At 50.0% G+C, this 18,306-nt stretch overlaps 1 protein-coding gene across 5 annotated transcripts in view; it reads right to left on the bottom strand.

The window, feature by feature from the left end:
* Window positions 1-3,158: 3,158 nt before the first annotated feature.
* The window catches only part of CLN3 (CLN3 lysosomal/endosomal transmembrane protein, battenin), a 16,304-nt gene continuing 1,156 nt past the window's right edge, over window positions 3,159-18,306 (bottom strand). For 4 of the 5 annotated variants that reach the window (XM_014587716.2, XM_027771745.1, XM_014587717.2 and 1 more), the window contains 16 exons: window positions 17,977-18,176; window positions 17,664-17,786; window positions 17,434-17,512; window positions 15,298-15,394; window positions 14,240-14,311; window positions 13,334-13,413; window positions 13,120-13,205; window positions 11,595-11,667; window positions 11,352-11,495; window positions 10,420-10,532; window positions 9,226-9,272; window positions 9,077-9,145; window positions 8,939-8,994; window positions 8,690-8,783; window positions 3,623-3,763; window positions 3,159-3,524 (listed from right to left, as the gene is read on the bottom strand). In XM_014587716.2, the coding sequence (XP_014443202.1) occupies window positions 3,405-3,524; window positions 3,623-3,763; window positions 8,690-8,783; window positions 8,939-8,994; window positions 9,077-9,145; window positions 9,226-9,272; window positions 10,420-10,532; window positions 11,352-11,495; window positions 11,595-11,667; window positions 13,120-13,205; window positions 13,334-13,413; window positions 14,240-14,311; window positions 15,298-15,394; window positions 17,434-17,512; window positions 17,664-17,709 (1,317 nt within the window). In that variant the 5' untranslated portion in view covers window positions 17,710-17,786; window positions 17,977-18,176 and the 3' untranslated portion in view covers window positions 3,159-3,404. The remainder of the gene's footprint in view (window positions 3,525-3,622; window positions 3,764-8,689; window positions 8,784-8,938; window positions 8,995-9,076; window positions 9,146-9,225; window positions 9,273-10,419; window positions 10,533-11,351; window positions 11,496-11,594; window positions 11,668-13,119; window positions 13,206-13,333; window positions 13,414-14,239; window positions 14,312-15,297; window positions 15,395-17,433; window positions 17,513-17,663; window positions 17,787-17,976; window positions 18,177-18,306) is intronic. The other variant, XM_014587718.2, reaches the window with a different exon arrangement.

Raw genomic sequence — 18,306 nt, 5'->3', positions numbered from 1 at the left:
GGTGGCTTGAAAATCATGCTTGGTGTGTGTGTGTGCCCAAAATCCCGAGAAGAGAATCGAGAAGGGATTGGAGCATGTTATCCTCCCTTGGGGGATGAGTTCTCACTTTCCCTCTGTCTCTTTCGTTTCTCTCCTGTGAGCATATGCACCCTATGGCAGACTTAAAAAGGAAAAAAAAAGTCGTTGCTTTAATGAAAAGTATGGAGTAAGGTAGTTATGCACAGAAATGGTAACAATGAAATTGGAAAATACTGCTGTTAGCATGAAAATATGGAACAACTTGTACATTTCACCATTTATTTTTATTATTTTTTTTAAAGAATGATTTTTATTTCACTTTATTCATTATTATTATTTTCTAGTTCAGAGGGAGACAGAGAGAGAGAGAAAGAGAAAGTGAGAAAGCAAGCCACCAGGTCCAGGACTTGAACCATGGTCGGCCATGTGGGAGTCCAGTGCCTTTAACCACTACACCACCTGCCGGCCCCCTCATTTCACCATTTATAAATTATACCTTAAAAAAAAGGGAATGCTCTGTGAGGCTGATTCACATGGGAAGGTTCTAGGTTCGTGTCTGGAGATCTTCCTAAGAATGCCAGGAACGCACATGCATGTGAGCCAGGGCTGGTTTAGGCTGGGGATGGAGCCCACATGGCTGACAGTGGTTCAAGTACCAGACTCAGCAGCTTGGAAAATCATACCAGGTGTGTGTGCACCTGTGTGCTCAAAATCCTGAGAGAATAGAGAAGAGACTGCGGTGTGGCCATACCTCCAGGGGGAGTGTTCTCATTTTTCCTCTCACTGCCTCTAGTGAGCCCCATGGCAAAAAACCTAAAAGGAAAAGACTACTTAACAATGCATATGTTGAAGTATTTGGAGAGTATTATTTATTTACTTAATTTTTGGAGAGGTTTTTGCTATAGAGCATGTGCACTAGCCAGAAAGGCAGAGAGAGACAAAATGCAGGACTGGAACCATGGTTGACTACATGGGAGTCCAGCGACATCGCCCTTATGCCATCTGCTGGTCCCTATAGAGAGTAGTATTGATGTTTGCCTCTCACTTTGAAATGTACCACAAGGGACCAGCAGATGGCCTAGCTGTTACATCACTGGACTCCCACATGGCTAATCAGGGTTTGAGTCCTGGACCTAGTGGCTTCAAAAGTATGCTGGGCACATGTGCATGCATGCTCAAGATCCTAGGAAGAGAATGGAGAAGGGACTGCAGTGTGGCCATCCCCCTGGGGAATGATTTCTTTCTCTCCCCCCTGTCTTTCTGGTGAGCACATATGCCCTATAGCAAAAATCTCTTAAAAAAAAAAATGGGGGCCGGCAGGTGACATGGTGGTTAAGGTCGCTAGACTCCCACATAGCCAACTGTGGTTTGAGTTCTGGACCTGGAGGCTTGCTTTCTCACTTTCTCGCTCTCTTTCTGTCACTCTGTCCCCCTCTGGTCAAATTAAAGAAATAAAATAAAATTTAAAAAAAATTTTTTTTGGATAAGTTTTTGCTATAGGGCGCGTGTGCTCGTCAGAAAGACAGAAAGAGACAGAGAGACAGAAAGCAAGAAATCACCACCCAGGGGGGATGGCCAAGCCATAATCCCTTCTCCTCCATTCTCCTCTCAGGATCTTAGGCACGCATGCACACGCACCCGGCGTGAGTTTAAGCCACGGGGTCTAGGACTCGAACCACGGTCAACTATATGATAGTTCACCGACAGAGCCATTACGCTAACTGCTGGTCCCCCCAAAAAAATTTTTAAAGAATTATTTTGATTTAACCTTATTTACTTATTTACTTATTTTAATTTGACAAGAGAGGGACAGAGTGAGAGAGAGAGAGGGAAAGTGAGAAAGCAAACCACCAGATCTGGGACTAGAACCATAGTTGGCCATATGGGAATCTAGCACCCTTAACCACCATGCCATCTGCTGGCCCCAAAAAATATTTTTTTAAAAAAGAAATGTACCAGGGCCAGCAGATGACGTGGTGGTTAAGGGTGCTGGACTCCCACATGGCCAATTGTGGTTTGATTCCCAGACCTGGCGGCTTGCTTTCTCTCTCTCTCTCTCTCTCTCTCTCTCTCGCTCACTCTGTTCCTCTCTGGTCAAATAAATAAAGTTAAATAAAAATAATTATTTTAAAAATAAAGTACCACAAAAAGATAATGGACCCATAGGTTTTGAATGGTCAGAACAGAAGAGTCATGATGCATTTTTTTTAAAGAGACTTTTGCTATAGGGCATGTGTGCTCACTGGAGAGATAGAGAGAGAAAGCAAGAAATCACCCCCGGAGGATGGCCACGCTGCAATCCCTTCTCCTCCATTCTTCTCTCAGGATTTTGGACATGTGCCAGCCTGAGATTTTTTAAGCAGTCAGGTTTGAGGCTTGAATCATGGTCAACTACGCGGGAGTCTACCAGTGTAACCATTACACCACTTGCTGGTCCCAGTCATGAAGCTTTTTTTTTTTTTTTTTGGAGAGGTTTTTCACTATAGGGCCCGTGCACTCGCCAGACAGACAGAGAGAGACACAGAGACAGAAAGCGAGAAATCACCCCCCGGGGGGACGGTCACGCCGCAATCCCTTCTCCTCCATTCTCCTCTCGGGATCTTGGGCACGTACGCACACGTGCCCGGCATGAGTTTAAGCTGCCGGATCCGGGACTCGAACCGCAGTTGACTACATGGGAGTCCAGCAACATAGCCATTACGCTAACTGCTGGTCCCCCTATGCATTTTTGCATAGAAAAATACATCATAATTTTTCCAACAATCTAATAGATTGGGTGGAAGGTTAGATAAAAAAGATAAAGCAAAATGTTGGAGAAGTCACATGGTGCATACATAGATGCATTTGTTATGTTTTCAACTTCTCTGTATGTTTGAAAACTTTCATATTGGGCAAATATGTACATAGAGAGAATATAATGAATAAATTAATGAATAAAGCCTTAAAGACTGGGCAAAAATATGCTGAAATGCTTTCTTTCATACATACATGTACCCACACACACACACACACACACTCACACACACATACATATTTATATGCATTCATATACATGTATGTATGTATTTTCCCCTAAAATGGGCTTGTACTACTTCTATAATAAAATATCTTTTTTTCCAGGAAGATAAATGGCACAAAAGTCACCTGATAAAATACACATTTATTCAGAAGGCAAAATAAGAAGCAGCAGCTCCCCAAGACCAGCTGGGAGTGGACGATAATAGCTGCCCCATGTCTAAGGGGACGACAAAGCCTCAACACTTCCCTACTGCCAGCCCGGGGGAAGGCAAGAACAGAGCTCATGGAATAGCTCTGGACGGACCTGCTGTCCAACCTGCCCGCCTGCCCACTGGTCAATGTGTCCTGTATCCTGAAGAGCCAGAATGTCAGGAGAGGTGGCAGAGGAAGTCGTGCAGAGGCAAGGCCAGGAGCCCTGACAGGGAGATCCCCAAGGTATCGGAGATACAGGCAGTTTCCATGGCAAATTCCCGGTGCTCATCACTGGTCTGGAGGGCAGACACAAGGGTGAGGCTTCAGTCCTAGAGGTCCCTGCCCTGGACTTCCCAGAGAAGACGCCCACAGCCCTCGCCAGGCAGGCACTGACCTCCAGGGCAATGTTGTGGAAGGTGTTCACGTACGCGGCACCGCCCAGGAGCCCCTCATACACAACGATCAGGAAGACGAGGTAGATGCTGGGCAGGAAGTTCAACAACACGTCTGCTAGCAGGAAGGCCAGGTTGAGGCACTGTGGACACAGGCAGGGAGCGGGCGGAGCCTGGGTCAGAGCAGGGCGGGAAGGGATGCCAGGCATACCATCTAGTAGCCCACGGTTCTAAGAGGGACTAATGAAAGAGAGGGCTGGGGGACCAGCAGGTGGCATGGTGGTTAAGGTGTGGACACTCCCACATGGCTGACCACGGTTCTAGTCTTGGACCTGGTGGCTTGCTTTCTCACCTCTCTGTCTCTCTTTCGTAAAATTAATATAAAATGAATAAATAAATAAAATTAAGTAAAAATAATTAAAAAAAAAAAAAGAAAGAAAGAAAGAAAGAGAGGGCTGACAGGCCTGGATAAAATTCAAATCCCAACACCCAGCCGGCTACCAGCCCCGGGCTCTAGGGCAGGCTTTCTAACTAACCCATTGCCAGTACTTTGTACCTTGTATGTGGCTTCCTCCTGCTCACCTCTGCCTGGAGCACCACCTACCTTCCTTCACTTGGGATCTCCTAGTCACTGTTCCTGGCTCCGCTTGGATCAAGCTCAATCCTACTCCTGGGATCTCGTTTTCTCCTCCCAGGCCTCCTTAAATAGAACACCTTTTCCCATCCCCACCCCCCATTTTACCCCGCTAGGACCAGTGGTTTTCAAGCGGGTGATTTTAATGCCCATGGGACATCCAGGAACATCTGGAGGATTCTTGTCACCACTGAGGGAGGGGGGGTTACTGGCATCTGGTGGGTACAGGCCAGGGATTCTGCTAAATACCCTACAATCACAGGAGAGACCACAGCAAAGAACTCCCTGAATGTCAAGGGTTGGGCCTGAGCCACCCTGGTCTAACTGTTCCCACCTTTTTCAGGAAGCCTCCCTGACCCTCATCTGATGGTACAACAGGTACCTTCTTCCAGGTCTCGGTCCCTCAGGGGGTGCCACTATCCCAGCCCTGAGCGCTGTATCGTGTCACCTCTTCCGTGTGCAGGCCACCACGTGGCAGTTCATGTTCTTCATGTACCCAAGAATCACCTGGGATCTTATTTTTTATAAGTTTTTGCCATAGGGTGCATGTGCTTGCCCCGACAGAGAGCGGGAAAGGGAGAAATCACTCCCCAGAGGAGATGGCTACGCTGCAATCTCTTCTCTGCCATTCTCTCAGGGTTTGGGGCACACACGCACATGCGCCTGGCATGATTTTCCCATGTGGGAGTCCGGCTCATTAACCATACCACCTGCTGGCTCCCTGGGATCTTGTTAAAACGTACCATGTAGGCCTCCCCCTCAGAGGTCCTCACTCGGTAAGTCTAGGGCTCAGAGGTCTGCATTAAGAACACACCCTGGTGGGGCCAGCAGATGGCGTGGTGGTTAAGGCGCTGGACATTCCCACATGGCCAACCATGGTTTGAGTCCCAGACCTGGTGGCCTGCTTTCTCACTTTCCCTCTCTCTCTCTGTGTATCTCTCTCTGATCAAATTAAAATAAATGAATGAATAAATAAAATTAAAAAAAAAAAAAAAGAACACACCCTGGTAACTGGGGTAGTGGGCACATTAGACACTCGCCCTGCACATGATACAAGGTGCTTTCTGTAATGGAAATAAAGGGTTACAAACCCCACTTCTACGAAACAGCCTTGGTTAAAATCATACTAAAACTATAAGCCACATGTTTCAGCACGAGCTAGATGAACCCCGAGTTATGAACTATCGACAAAACACTTTGGGCTTTGCGGGTACAAAGCCCTAGGCTGGCAATGTCGCTTGGGTAAATAAGGACGGTTAGAGAATGTTTACAAACTTCGGCCATAACATTGAAAGTAATCTACACTTACTGTGTATCTTGTTGATACAGAACTGAGTTTTTAAGTTTTAAGGACAGGGGCTGCCAGGTGGCATGGTGGTTAAGGGCACTGGACTCCCACATGGCCGACTGCGATTCGAGTCCTGGACCTGGTGGCTTGCTTTCTTTCTCACTCTGTACTTCTCTGGTCAAATTAAAATAAATAATTAAATTAAAATAACTCTTTTTAAAAAGTTTGCTTTTGAGAGTTTTTTGCTATAGGGTGCATGCGCTCACCAGAAAGACAGAGAGACAGAAAGTGAGAAATCACCCCCCAGGGGGGATGGTCATGCAGCAATCCCTTCTCTTCCATTCTCCTCTTGCCATCTGCTGGTCCCTTCTTATGGAGAAAGGATTGGGGTGTGGCCATCCCCCCTGGGGGGTGATTTCTCACTTTCTGTCTCTCTGTCTCTCTCTGTCTTTCTGGCAAGTGCACACGCTAGCAAAAACCTCTCAAAAAAAAAAAAAAAAAGGAAGAAAGAAAAAAATTATTTGTAATTCATTTAAAAGAGATTTCCTCCTGCTCACCTCTGCCTGGAGCACCACCTACCTTCCTTCACTTGGGATCTCCTAGTCACTGTTCCTGGCTCCGCTTGGATCAAGCTCAATCCTACTCCTGGGATCTCGTTTTCTCCTCCCAGGCCTCCTTAAATAGAACACCTTTTCCCATCCCCACCCCCCATTTTACCCCGCTAGGACCAGTGGTTTTCAAGCGGGTGATTTTAATGCCCATGGGACATCCAGGAACATCTGGAGGATTCTTGTCACCACTGAGGGAGGGGGGGTTACTGGCATCTGGTGGGTACAGGCCAGGGATTCTGCTAAATACCCTACAATCACAGGAGAGACCACAGCAAAGAACTCCCTGAATGTCAAGGGTTGGGCCTGAGCCACCCTGGTCTAACTGTTCCCACCTTTTTCAGGAAGCCTCCCTGACCCTCATCTGATGGTACAACAGGTACCTTCTTCCAGGTCTCGGTCCCTCAGGGGGTGCCACTATCCCAGCCCTGAGCGCTGTATCGTGTCACCTCTTCCGTGTGCAGGCCACCACGTGGCAGTTCATGTTCTTCATGTACCCAAGAATCACCTGGGATCTTATTTTTTATAAGTTTTTGCCATAGGGTGCATGTGCTTGCCCCGACAGAGAGCGGGAAAGGGAGAAATCACTCCCCAGAGGAGATGGCTACGCTGCAATCTCTTCTCTGCCATTCTCTCAGGGTTTGGGGCACACACGCACATGCGCCTGGCATGATTTTCCCATGTGGGAGTCCGGCTCATTAACCATACCACCTGCTGGCTCCCTGGGATCTTGTTAAAACGTACCATGTAGGCCTCCCCCTCAGAGGTCCTCACTCGGTAAGTCTAGGGCTCAGAGGTCTGCATTAAGAACACACCCTGGTGGGGCCAGCAGATGGCGTGGTGGTTAAGGCGCTGGACATTCCCACATGGCCAACCATGGTTTGAGTCCCAGACCTGGTGGCCTGCTTTCTCACTTTCCCTCTCTCTCTCTGTGTATCTCTCTCTGATCAAATTAAAATAAATGAATGAATAAATAAAATTAAAAAAAAAAAAAAGAACACACCCTGGTAACTGGGGTAGTGGGCACATTAGACACTCGCCCTGCACATGATACAAGGTGCTTTCTGTAATGGAAATAAAGGGTTACAAACCCCACTTCTACGAAACAGCCTTGGTTAAAATCATACTAAAACTATAAGCCACATGTTTCAGCACGAGCTAGATGAACCCCGAGTTATGAACTATCGACAAAACACTTTGGGCTTTGCGGGTACAAAGCCCTAGGCTGGCAATGTCGCTTGGGTAAATAAGGACGGTTAGAGAATGTTTACAAACTTCGGCCATAACATTGAAAGTAATCTACACTTACTGTGTATCTTGTTGATACAGAACTGAGTTTTTAAGTTTTAAGGACAGGGGCTGCCAGGTGGCATGGTGGTTAAGGGCACTGGACTCCCACATGGCCGACTGCGATTCGAGTCCTGGACCTGGTGGCTTGCTTTCTTTCTCACTCTGTACTTCTCTGGTCAAATTAAAATAAATAATTAAATTAAAATAACTCTTTTTAAAAAGTTTGCTTTTGAGAGTTTTTTGCTATAGGGTGCATGCGCTCACCAGAAAGACAGAGAGACAGAAAGTGAGAAATCACCCCCCAGGGGGGATGGTCATGCAGCAATCCCTTCTCTTCCATTCTCCTCTTGCCATCTGCTGGTCCCTTCTTATGGAGAAAGGATTGGGGTGTGGCCATCCCCCCTGGGGGTTGACTTCTCACTTTCTGTCTCTGCCTCTCTCTGTCTTCTGGGTGACTGCAAGTGCCCTATAGCAAAAACCTCTCAAAAAAAAAAAAGTTTTAAGGACAAAGGACTTTCCTGTAATAATTGAAAGTTTATTTGTAAGCAGTTACCTGCAAAGGCTGTAGACTTGTAGCCCTGAAACAATGAAGGCTGCTCATGCGAAACTCCTCTGGCTAGACGGTTGTAAGGGACACGCCTGTGCACTAGCACCTAGTGTTTGCCTTGAGGAACTGAATTTGCTGAGCAGCCTTGAGATAAACAACTTTCTGGCTACAACACTACTGATTCTATTATAACTATCTATTGGGAAGGAAAGAACTGTAGTATTTTTTTCTAGTTCCAGGCTTTCATTTGAAAGTCTCTTTGCATGAGAGATATGCAAATAATTATTAAGCAAGAGCTTCTCATTAAAACACAACAAAAACCTTATCCTTTCATTCTTCTTATCTCTATTTTTCACAACTACCCCGAGAAACGGATGTTGGCACAGTGGTAATGCAACTGGACTCATGTGGGATAGGTGCTGGGTTCATATTCTGGGACCTCTTGGAGCACACCAGGAGTGCATGTGCACGCCCGGGATTCAGGCCAGCTGAGACTGGGAAGTATGACAGTGGGAGGCATCTGCCGGACACCTGTCCCTCTGTCTTTCTCTCATAGGAAAAAAGGAACGTATTTAACATTAAAATAAGTTCAGAAGGAAATGATCATGTACGATAAATACTTCTTATTGAGGGAGGGATGTTTCGAGCCTGGGGAAGCTGAGAGCCAACGTGGGAGTGGAGCGAGGGGCAGGAGCTCAGTACCTGCAGCAGGGCCAGGGCCCAGGTGAAGCGGATGCGACAGCAGCGGAGAGAAGAGCGTGAGATGAAGACGCCAGCTTGGTAGAGCATCTGGTACCTGCGACAGGGCCAGGGAGAAAGAAACTCCTCTGGGTATTGACCCACTCTGCTTGGGTGCCTACTGGGCAGGGTGGCTCCTCCCAACCCCAGTCCCTCTCATCAGAGGCCCCCCAGCCCATCACTCGGTCTGCCAGCCACCTTTACTCCCATTACCAGCGGTACTGCTGTGCGTGACTCAGGGAAGTGTTCCGGAAAAAGAGCAGCTCGAACTGCAGCAAAGACCAGACAAGGGGGATGGGCATGCAGCGACCGATCGCTGCTTCCACACCCCTCCCAGCACTGCTTACTTACGAGTCCCTGATTGATGAAATACTCGGCAAAGTAAACGAGGACCAGGGGGATGATATACCACAGCAGCCCCTGGAAGAGTCAGAGACGTAAGTGGCAGGCCGGGAGATGGGTGCCATCCATGGGGGACAGAGCGCAGCCACCATCCACACCTTGAACACGGTCCACCTTTCCTGAAGGGAGAGGTTTGGGCTGGAGCCTGCAGGGGAAGAAGGCAAGCAAATGGGCAGGTGAAATCTTCACACTGAAGTCTCAGCGAAAAGGAGCTGCCCTATACGAACTAATCGGCCACCATCGCAGTGTGCACAGCCTTAAATGCCCCTGGATTGCATGCTTATAAGTGGTTAAAATGGTAAACTCTATGTTACATACATATTTTGCCACAATTTAATAAAAACGAGTCATCTGGTGAGACCTCTTCATGGCTCCTATACAGCTGAACAGCTGCTGCCTGCCCACTCCGCTCCAGCCCCGCCGGGCCTTCTCTTGGTTTCTAGAGCACCCACGTGCACTCCCACCACAGGCCCCTCACTTGCTGTTCCCTCTGCCTGGAACCCATTCACCCCGATATCCACAGGGTTGACCCCTTGTCAGTCACATCTCAGCCCAAACTCCACTTCCTAAAAGGTCTTGTTTCTAGGGCTGGACAGTGGCATGGTGGTTAAGGTGCTAGATCCCACACAGCTGACTGTACAATTCGAGCCCCACACCTGGCAGCTTGAAAAACACTCCATGCTCAGGCACACACGCGCACACGCGCGTGCACGTGTGCCCAAAATCCCAAGAAGAGAATGGAGAAGGGACTGCAGCATGATTGCCCCCCCCCCCGTGAGGGGATGCTTTCTCACTTTTCCTCTGTCTCTCTATCCATCTATCTCTTTTCAGCAAGCACACACAACCTATAGCAAAAATTAAAAAATAAATAAATACATAAAGGGACGTGTCTAGAGTAGAACCTCTCCCTAGCTCCCCCAGCTGTCTTCTTCTGTCACATCGCTGTTTTATGTTCTCCCAGCACTTGGCCACACACGACCACAACTTGTTTCCCGTTGACTGGTTCATAAGTCTGTCTCAACTCCTCACCCGAGCCACCACCGTACCCCATGGCTGGAATATCTGGCCCATAGTGAGCACTCAGTATTTCTGGAATATTAGATGGCCGGAAAAGTCATGATGCAGTTTTGTATAGAAAAATATGTCATTATTTTTCCGATGACCCATAGATGAAGGCTTTTACCATAACTTGACCACCCATCCCTCTCCCCTTTCAACTCTGTTCATTGCAAAGAAGAAAAGACTAAAACCCGGAGCCAGGAAGTGCCCTCTCTGAGGGCTGCGTCTCCCACCTGGCTTCGACTCAGAGGCCTCAGTGCCTATCAGGGGCTGCCGAGCTGCGGTCTCTGCCTCTTCCTCCCCTCCTGGGTCCTGGAGCTCGGGAGACGTGAGCAACAAGAAATAGCTGGAGGGAGAAGAATGAAGAGTCAAAGGGCCCCTGTCAGGCTGCAAAGGCCCCAGAGGCCACTCCCTCCCCGAGTACCCCTCACACACCTATATTCTGCCAAAGATGAGTAGTTCACTGCCTCTAAGACCCCCCCCAACCTAAGTTGGGGAGCTCCGCTGTAGAAAAGTGCTTACTATTAAGTGGAACTTAATTTATCTGTTTGTTGTTCCTCCTTGTGGGCCCTCGACTGGTCTGCTGTGCATGCCAAGCAGGTCAGACCTGTCTTCTTGCCATTCAATCCTGACAACTGCTCTATCGTCCCTTTATTGTACGTTTACTCTGTGCTGGGCCGGAATGAATTTCAGTCCCTTCTGTTGTGGCTTCGTGCTAACTGCCATATCTATATCCCTCCTATAGACAGGATGTCCTACTTAATATTTTCCTTTGAATTGACTCACTTTTTCAATCTGCCCTCCTCCTTAGCAATGATCTGTGAAGGCCCAGAATCTGGCCACACAGAACCCATAAAATAAAGTCCATCCATGTCCCACTCGGCTTGCCGTGGCTCACACTGTGCTGAATGCACCTCACTCACGCTTCGTGGGGAAGACAGAACTACCACCACTTGCAACATGGGGAAACTGAGGGTCGGAAAGGTAAAGCTCCTTGTCCGGTGCTACGCAGCTAACAAGTGGCAGCTCGGGCACTCAAACCCCAGGTTATTGGAGTCCAGCACCCACAACCTCTTGGAACAAGGCTGTAGGGGGTCTAAAGATTGGGGTCATGATTGCGTTCTCTCTCCTTGAATCCCTCCTCATCCCGGCCCAGGGAGCTCACCTGGCCAGCAGCAGAGCGGGGACACCCAGCATAGACAGCAGGGTGTGCTGGGGGGAGAGGCCAACCTGGGTGAGGCCCAGGTAGGACAGGGCCCCTAAAAGTCCCGCTCCTCCAGTCCCTGAGGACCACCAGGAGATCACAGCCCTGTAGAAGGAGAGCACAGGAGTGCTCAGGAGGACCCACACCAGCAGGGGGACTGCCCTTCCTCTCCCCCACCCCCCCACCCCCCGTCTGCCTCCTTACCTGGGGTAGAAGGCAGTGAGTGACAGGAAGGTGACCTCCCCTAAGCCTGAGGAGATGCTGGCCAGGACCACACCTGGGAGAAGGACGAGAACAGAGGTGACCATGCTCAGCCTTTCCCTGGACAGCCCCAGTACCCCAAGGTGAGTGACCATGGCCTCCTCTGCATCAGCCCAGAATGGCTAGAAGCAGATCCCTTGGACAGGATGGGGTCCAGATCTGAAGGAGAGCCGCCCTCTCCTCCACGTGTCCTTCACAGAGAACGGTGTCTCCACCCCCTGGTTATCAGACCAGCGGCCAGAACTCAGCCTTGACGTCTCCCCCATCTTCATCAGAGTCCTAATGAGTCTGTTCATCTCAACCTCCATCCAATTCATCCACGTCTTTCCACCGCCCCCACCACCTACCCCTCCAAATTGCCCTGTTCTGTCTCCTACTTGTGGCAGACTTCTGAGGGTTACGCTTCTTGAAAGTGTAGGAGGGCGTGATGGCGCCCGCCCTATGGAAAGTGTAGGAGACAACGCTCACAAATGCTTGCTGTGGTTCCTCTGGGCCCCCCACCACACACAGAACACACACTGTGGGGACAGCCAGACGTGGCCAAAATGCAGGGAGTGGCCAGATCTAGGCAGGAACCTAGGCAGGAACCTTTACAGTAGACATGACCACTGGCTAACTTCAGGGCAAGAGAAAGCTCTAAAGATGGTGTACTCTACTGTCGCACTGCAGGGCAGTGCATATTGAAAAGGAAAGTAGAAATACAGAAAGACTATGGGCAAAGTCAGACATCAGAGAGAACTATGTGCCGATTAAAGAAAGCTGAGCAACCGCCAGGGAAGGCTAGGAGAGGCTTGTTTACAACCACGAGAAGCAAGATACTTCAGAGCTGCAGTTGGTAATAGATAATATCCGACCTCCCCTGCCCTAGAAAAGAATGAGAACAGAACAGCTCGGGGCCACGGTGGTTTCCATCAGAGATGCTGGGTCCACCTGACCCCCTGCTTTTCTGTCTGTCTTTCTGTCCTTTCTCAGTCCACCAAAGCTCCCACTCAGAACCTAGGCAGGAACCTTTACAGTAGACATGACCACTGGCTAACTTCAGGGCAAGAGAAAGCTCTAAAGATGGTGTACTCTACTGTCGCACTGCAGGGCAGTGCATATTGAAAAGGAAAGTAGAAATACAGAAAGACTATGGGCAAAGTCAGACATCAGAGAGAACTATGTGCCGATTAAAGAAAGCTGAGCAACCGCCAGGGAAGGCTAGGAGAGGCTTGTTTACAACCACGAGAAGCAAGATACTTCAGAGCTGCAGTTGGTAATAGATAATATCCGACCTCCCCTGCCCTAGAAAAGAATGAGAACAGAACAGCTCGGGGCCACGGTGGTTTCCATCAGAGATGCTGGGTCCACCTGACCCCCTGCTTTTCTGTCTGTCTTTCTGTCCTTTCTCAGTCCACCAAAGCTCCCACTCAGGGTTCACATGCACCCCCAAACTTCACAGGCCAAGACAGAAGACCTGGCAACTCACCACACAGGCTGGTCCCCACTGAATGAGAAAAGGCAACCAAGACGAAGCTTCCTGCAGCACAAAGCCCGCTGACAAGCACCCGAGGGCTGAGGGTGGAAGGGGAGAGAAGGGGAAGGTCAGCTGCTCCGGGCAGCCCAGCCTCTCACCACTTCCTTTGCCCTCCCAGCCTCTTCTCTCTCAGATCCACCTGCCCTTCCCGTCGCTCCACACAGACCTGTAGGGCAGCAGGTGAAGTCCAAAAGGAGCCAGCAACTTGATGACGAGGGTGGGGAGGATGTCTGCCAAGAGCACTGCCTGCAACGGAGCAGAGTGAGGCCCGGCCTTCCCGGCACAACCTCCAGCCTGAGTGCCCACAGACAGGAGCCAGCCCCCCAGGCCTGGAGGCAGATCTGGATTCATGTCCAGCTCTGCTCCTGCTCGGCTGAGTGTTAAGGCATTTGCATTCTCGAGTTTCCTCATCTAGAAAATGGGGGTGACCGTAGTGCCCATCTCAAAGGACTGTTGTACGGATTAAACGAGAGAATAGATGCTATACACAGAATGGGCCCAGAAAACGATGGTCCCAATTACTATAGTCAAGACCATCCCGGGACCAGCAGGTGGCATGGTGGTTAAGGTGCTGGACACTCCCATATGGCCTATGATGGTTCAAGTCCTGAACCTGGTAGCTTGCTTTCTCATTTTCCCTCTTTCTCACTCTGTGTCTCTCTCTGGTCAAACTAAAAATAAACGAATGAATAAATTAAAAAAAAAAAAAAAGACCATCCCAGCTGAGGGACCAGCAGTTAGAGTAATAGCTATGTCGCTGAACTCCCATGTAGTTGACCGCAGTTCAAGTCCCAGACACGATGGCTTAAACTCACGCCAAGTGCATGTGCGTGCATGCCCAAGATCCCGAGAGGAGAATGGAGGAGAAGGGATTGTGGTGTGGTCATCCCCCCTGGGAGGTGATTTCTCACTTTCTGCCTCTCTGTGCTTTTCTGGCGAACGCACGCACCCTATAACAAAAACCTCTCCAAAAAAAAAAAAAAAAAAAGACCGTCCCAGCTGAGTACTGAGGGGTAGGGAGTGGGTCTACACCTGGGGACCTGGGTCAGGAGAGGACCAGATGAGTACTCACAGCCGTGGAGACAGAGTTGCAGTCAAATCGAGAGGAGCTGTTGTGGGGGAGGGCTGTTGGGCCTGGGTCCACCTGCGGTGAAAGAAGAAAGTCTTACCCAGGGAAGCAGGAGGGTAGACAGAGAAACAGTCAGGGTAGGGTAGACAGAGAGACAGTCAGGCTCCGGTCCCAGCTCTTCTTTAACCTGAAGGATGGCTTGGGTCAATGTTGGCCTCTCAGGACCCCAGCTCCTCAAAGTACATGATGGAGGGGGATTTTCATGTAAGTGGGCTAATAGCCCACAAGCCAAAGATGGGCCAGTAAGTAGACTTGTTTGGGTAACATATTCAAGAGCTTTCATACCATAATGTGGGTTTCCAGAATATTTTATTCTCCAGAAAATTTGATTCTGGACCAGATTCCCTGTTGGACATGTAAGGACGGTGACTGTGTCCCTTGGACAGGGCATGCACACTCCAGCTTACCATAGACAAATGGTTCTTAGCCAGGGACAACACCCACCTCCCATCCAGGGACTATTTGACAAAGTCTAGAGACATTCTTGGTTGTCACAACTGAGGGACAGGGAGTATACCACTCACATCTATTGGATAGAGGCCAAGGATGCTGTAAACATCCCACAATGCCTGCGACAGCCCCACAACAGAGAACCACCCGGCCCGACAGATCGTCAGGGCTCAGTTTAAGAAACCCTGCCATGGGCCCTACTCCTGCCCAGCACTTATTGATTTCTTAAAATCCCTTCTTGCTCCGAGGGTCTGGCAGGTCAGGGACTTTTGCAGGCATGCATGCTCCCGGCATAGGCAGGGAGACCTTGGAGGCAAATCTGGGACGTTCCCAGGGGAGTCAGCACTGCAGAGCACTGCATTGCTGCTATGCCAGGAGGGCCTGCATCTGCTTTACCGGGAAACAGGGCCAGGTTAGGTCACTGTCATCATCAACTTGTCCCCTTGGCCACCCCATTCCATGAGTTTTTCAGAGGGCCTCTGCTCCACGGTGGGTCCCTCATCTTCCCACAGAGACCAACCATGGTGTGGAGGTTGAAGGGCGTCACTCACATGGCTCTGGTTCCGGGGCACCCTATCGTGGCTAAGGATGTCATGGGCAGCACTCAACATCACCACGTAAGAGAAGTTGTTGCAAAGGCCCAGGAGCCTGGAAGGAGCAGGACAGATTTTAGTCCTTTCAGACTGACAACCCATACAGTTCTCCCCTTACCTGGGCCCTCTCATCAGGTCCCTCTGTTTTCTCACATCACCAAATCCTATCTTCATCTGGTGTTGGAGTCAAAAACAGAGACTTTGAGGGTTGGCTTTGTGGCCTGGTAGTCAAGGGAGCCAATCCCACATGGCTGATTGTGGTCCAAATCCTGCCCCGGCAGATTGAAAACCACGGCTAGCACATGAGCGTGCATGCCCCAAATCCTAGCAGGATGGAGAGGTGGAGGAAAAGGGATTGCAGCATGACTACACCCCATGTGGGGGGTACTCTCTCTCTCCCTTTCTCTCTCTCTCTCTCTCTGGCAAACACACATGCCCTCTAGCAAGTTAAAAACAGAGAGAGAGAGAGAAAGGAAAAGAAAGAAAAAGAAAATACAGACTTTGATACTACAGACTTGAGTTTACTTCCAACTTCGAAGATCCCTTCTAAGAAATTACCTTGGATCACTCTCGCCTCTGGGCTTCTGCTATGATCTAATTCCTGGGCCATTTCTCACCCACGAATGTACTGTAGTACAGTAAGACATTCCGGGGGGGCTTGAAACCCAAAAGACAGGGCCCAGGTTAAGAAACTCTACCAAGGGCCATACTCCCACCTGGCACCCATGGATCCCACTCTTCCCACTCTGTTCAGGATGATGTTCAGGCCCCAAGTCTGCCACTTACTACTTCAGTGGCCTCAGTTTACTCATGTGTAAAATGGGGGTACAAATTTCTCTCCTGAAAACCCCAGAGTGCTTGTAGGGGCTACTATACCAAAGCCCTTTGATCCCTGGAGGATCTTGTTGGCTGGGCCCAGTGGTGGCAAGGAAACAGGGCCCAGTACAAGAGATTTCACTAAGTGTCCTACTCACAACCCAGTACCGTTGAAGTGGTACTACTCTTCTCGTTTTGCTATTGAGGAAACTAAAGCTAAGAGAGCTTCAGTGACTTCCCAATGTCACATGGGAAGCCAATCTTGACCCAATTTATTATCCAACAAGTTAATGCTAGAAGTAGTAATATTTCCCAAGGCTCAATATTTAAATGATTTTAGAAGACAGATAAATGAGCTTTCAAAAAGTTGTATGGTAATGCATTTATTTAAATGCATACTTTCCACTTGAAGTAGTGATCTAGTCTTCTTTTCATTTCTTTTCTTTTTTTTGGGAGGTTTTTGCTATAGGGCGCGTGCACTCGCCAGACAGACAGAGAAAGAGAGACAGAAAGCGAGAAATCACCCCCCAAGGGGGGATGGGCACGCCACAGTCCCTTCTCCTCCATTCTCCTCTCGCGATCTTGGGCACGCACGCGCCCGGCGTGAGTTTAAGCCACCGGGTCCAGGACAAGAACCGCGGTCGACTACGTGGGAGTCCAGCGACATAGCCATTACACTAACTGCTGGTCCCCTTCTTTTCATTTTTTTAAAAGAGATTTTTTGCTATAGGGTGTGTGCACTTGCCAGAGAGACAAAGAGACAGAAAGGGAGAAATCAACACCTATGGGGGATGGCCATGCTACAGTCTGTCCTCCTTTGCTGAACTCCCACATGGCTGACCCAGCGGCTTAAAACACACCAGGCACAAGTGCATGTGCGTCCAAAATCCTGAGAGGAAACTGGAGAAGGGATTGCAGAGTGGCCATCTCTCTGGGAGATGTTTTCTTGCTTTCTGTCTCTCTGTCTCTCCCACTCTCTCCCATGAGGGTACGCACCCTATAGCAAAAATCTCTCCAAAAAATAAATAAAATAAAAATACATTTGTATAAAAAATTAAGGCTGAACTGGTTGGAGGGAAAACATGAAGTAAATAAACCTCCAGGTGGTACGAGGATCTGGCCAAAACCTGAAGATGGTAAGCAAATGAGTGAAGTTTGGGAAATTTACTCCTGTCTCAGGGCCAGGTAGTTGATTCAGTACACTGTGGATTCAGCTCCTTTGCCCAGCTCAACTTTTTCTTTTTTTGCTCCGTAGCTTCCTTCTCCCACCCCACTCACCAGAAGCCCACCGCGTCCTTCCAATGGGCACCCTGACGGTCCAGCAGAGGGGCCCGGGGCTCCGGGGTGGTCTCCTCCCCTAGGAGGATGAGAAGAGCGAATGAACCCAACCCACTCTCAGTGCACGAGGGCCCCACGAGTGTCCTCTCGGGGCCATCCTAGCTTCCATGCCCCTCAAGTGGGTCTGGGGCAGAGGGGGTGAGTCCCGTGAGGGCGGGCCGAATACTCACCCTCCGAATCCGACAGGCGCCGCCGCGAGCCCGCAGAGCTTCCCATGACATCGAGTTCAGATCCCCCGAAGGGTTCAAAGTCAGCGAGTGTTCAGAGTTGGCTCTGATGGGACGGGAGAGGATCTGCGACAGGTGAGAAGGATCAACGCCCCACTTGGGGGCCCAGCTCCAGCTTGTCTGCTGCACTCGCGCCCCACGATCCATCAGGCGAGTCCCGACTCCATCTCGTGCCCTCCCACGCCCCGCCACGCCACGCCCCACCCGCCAGACTCTACCCCCGCCCCCTCCAAAGCAGGGGGCACACGGCCTGTACCTTTAAGAGCAGCTGAGCGTACCACACCGAGGAGCCACGGGTTGGCGGCTCACGTGACAGCACAGGAGCGTTCCCCCATCACGTGCTTGGAGGTCCTCCCTATTTCCGGGTGTTCTCTAGGTCTTCACTTTGGGCCCTCTCGGCTTCGGAGGGCGTGAGCAAGCCGAGGCTGGGAGAACCCTGGAACTGCCGGTTCTCCCCTGGAGCAGGTGGAATCAGCGAGGAGAGCCACGTTGTTAAGACTTGCGGCCCGCAAGGCGGGACCGTATCCTGCCAGCACTAATCATGGCTGGGGGCCGGGGCTGGCCCCCCCCCCCCCCCCCCCCCTTC

This window comes from Tupaia chinensis, unplaced genomic scaffold (genome assembly GCF_000334495.1).
Source record: "Tupaia chinensis unplaced genomic scaffold, TupChi_1.0 Scaffold000231_1, whole genome shotgun sequence".
NCBI classification, from domain to species: domain Eukaryota; kingdom Metazoa; phylum Chordata; class Mammalia; order Scandentia; family Tupaiidae; genus Tupaia; species Tupaia belangeri.
This window is presented reverse-complemented; position numbering and strand designations above follow the sequence as displayed.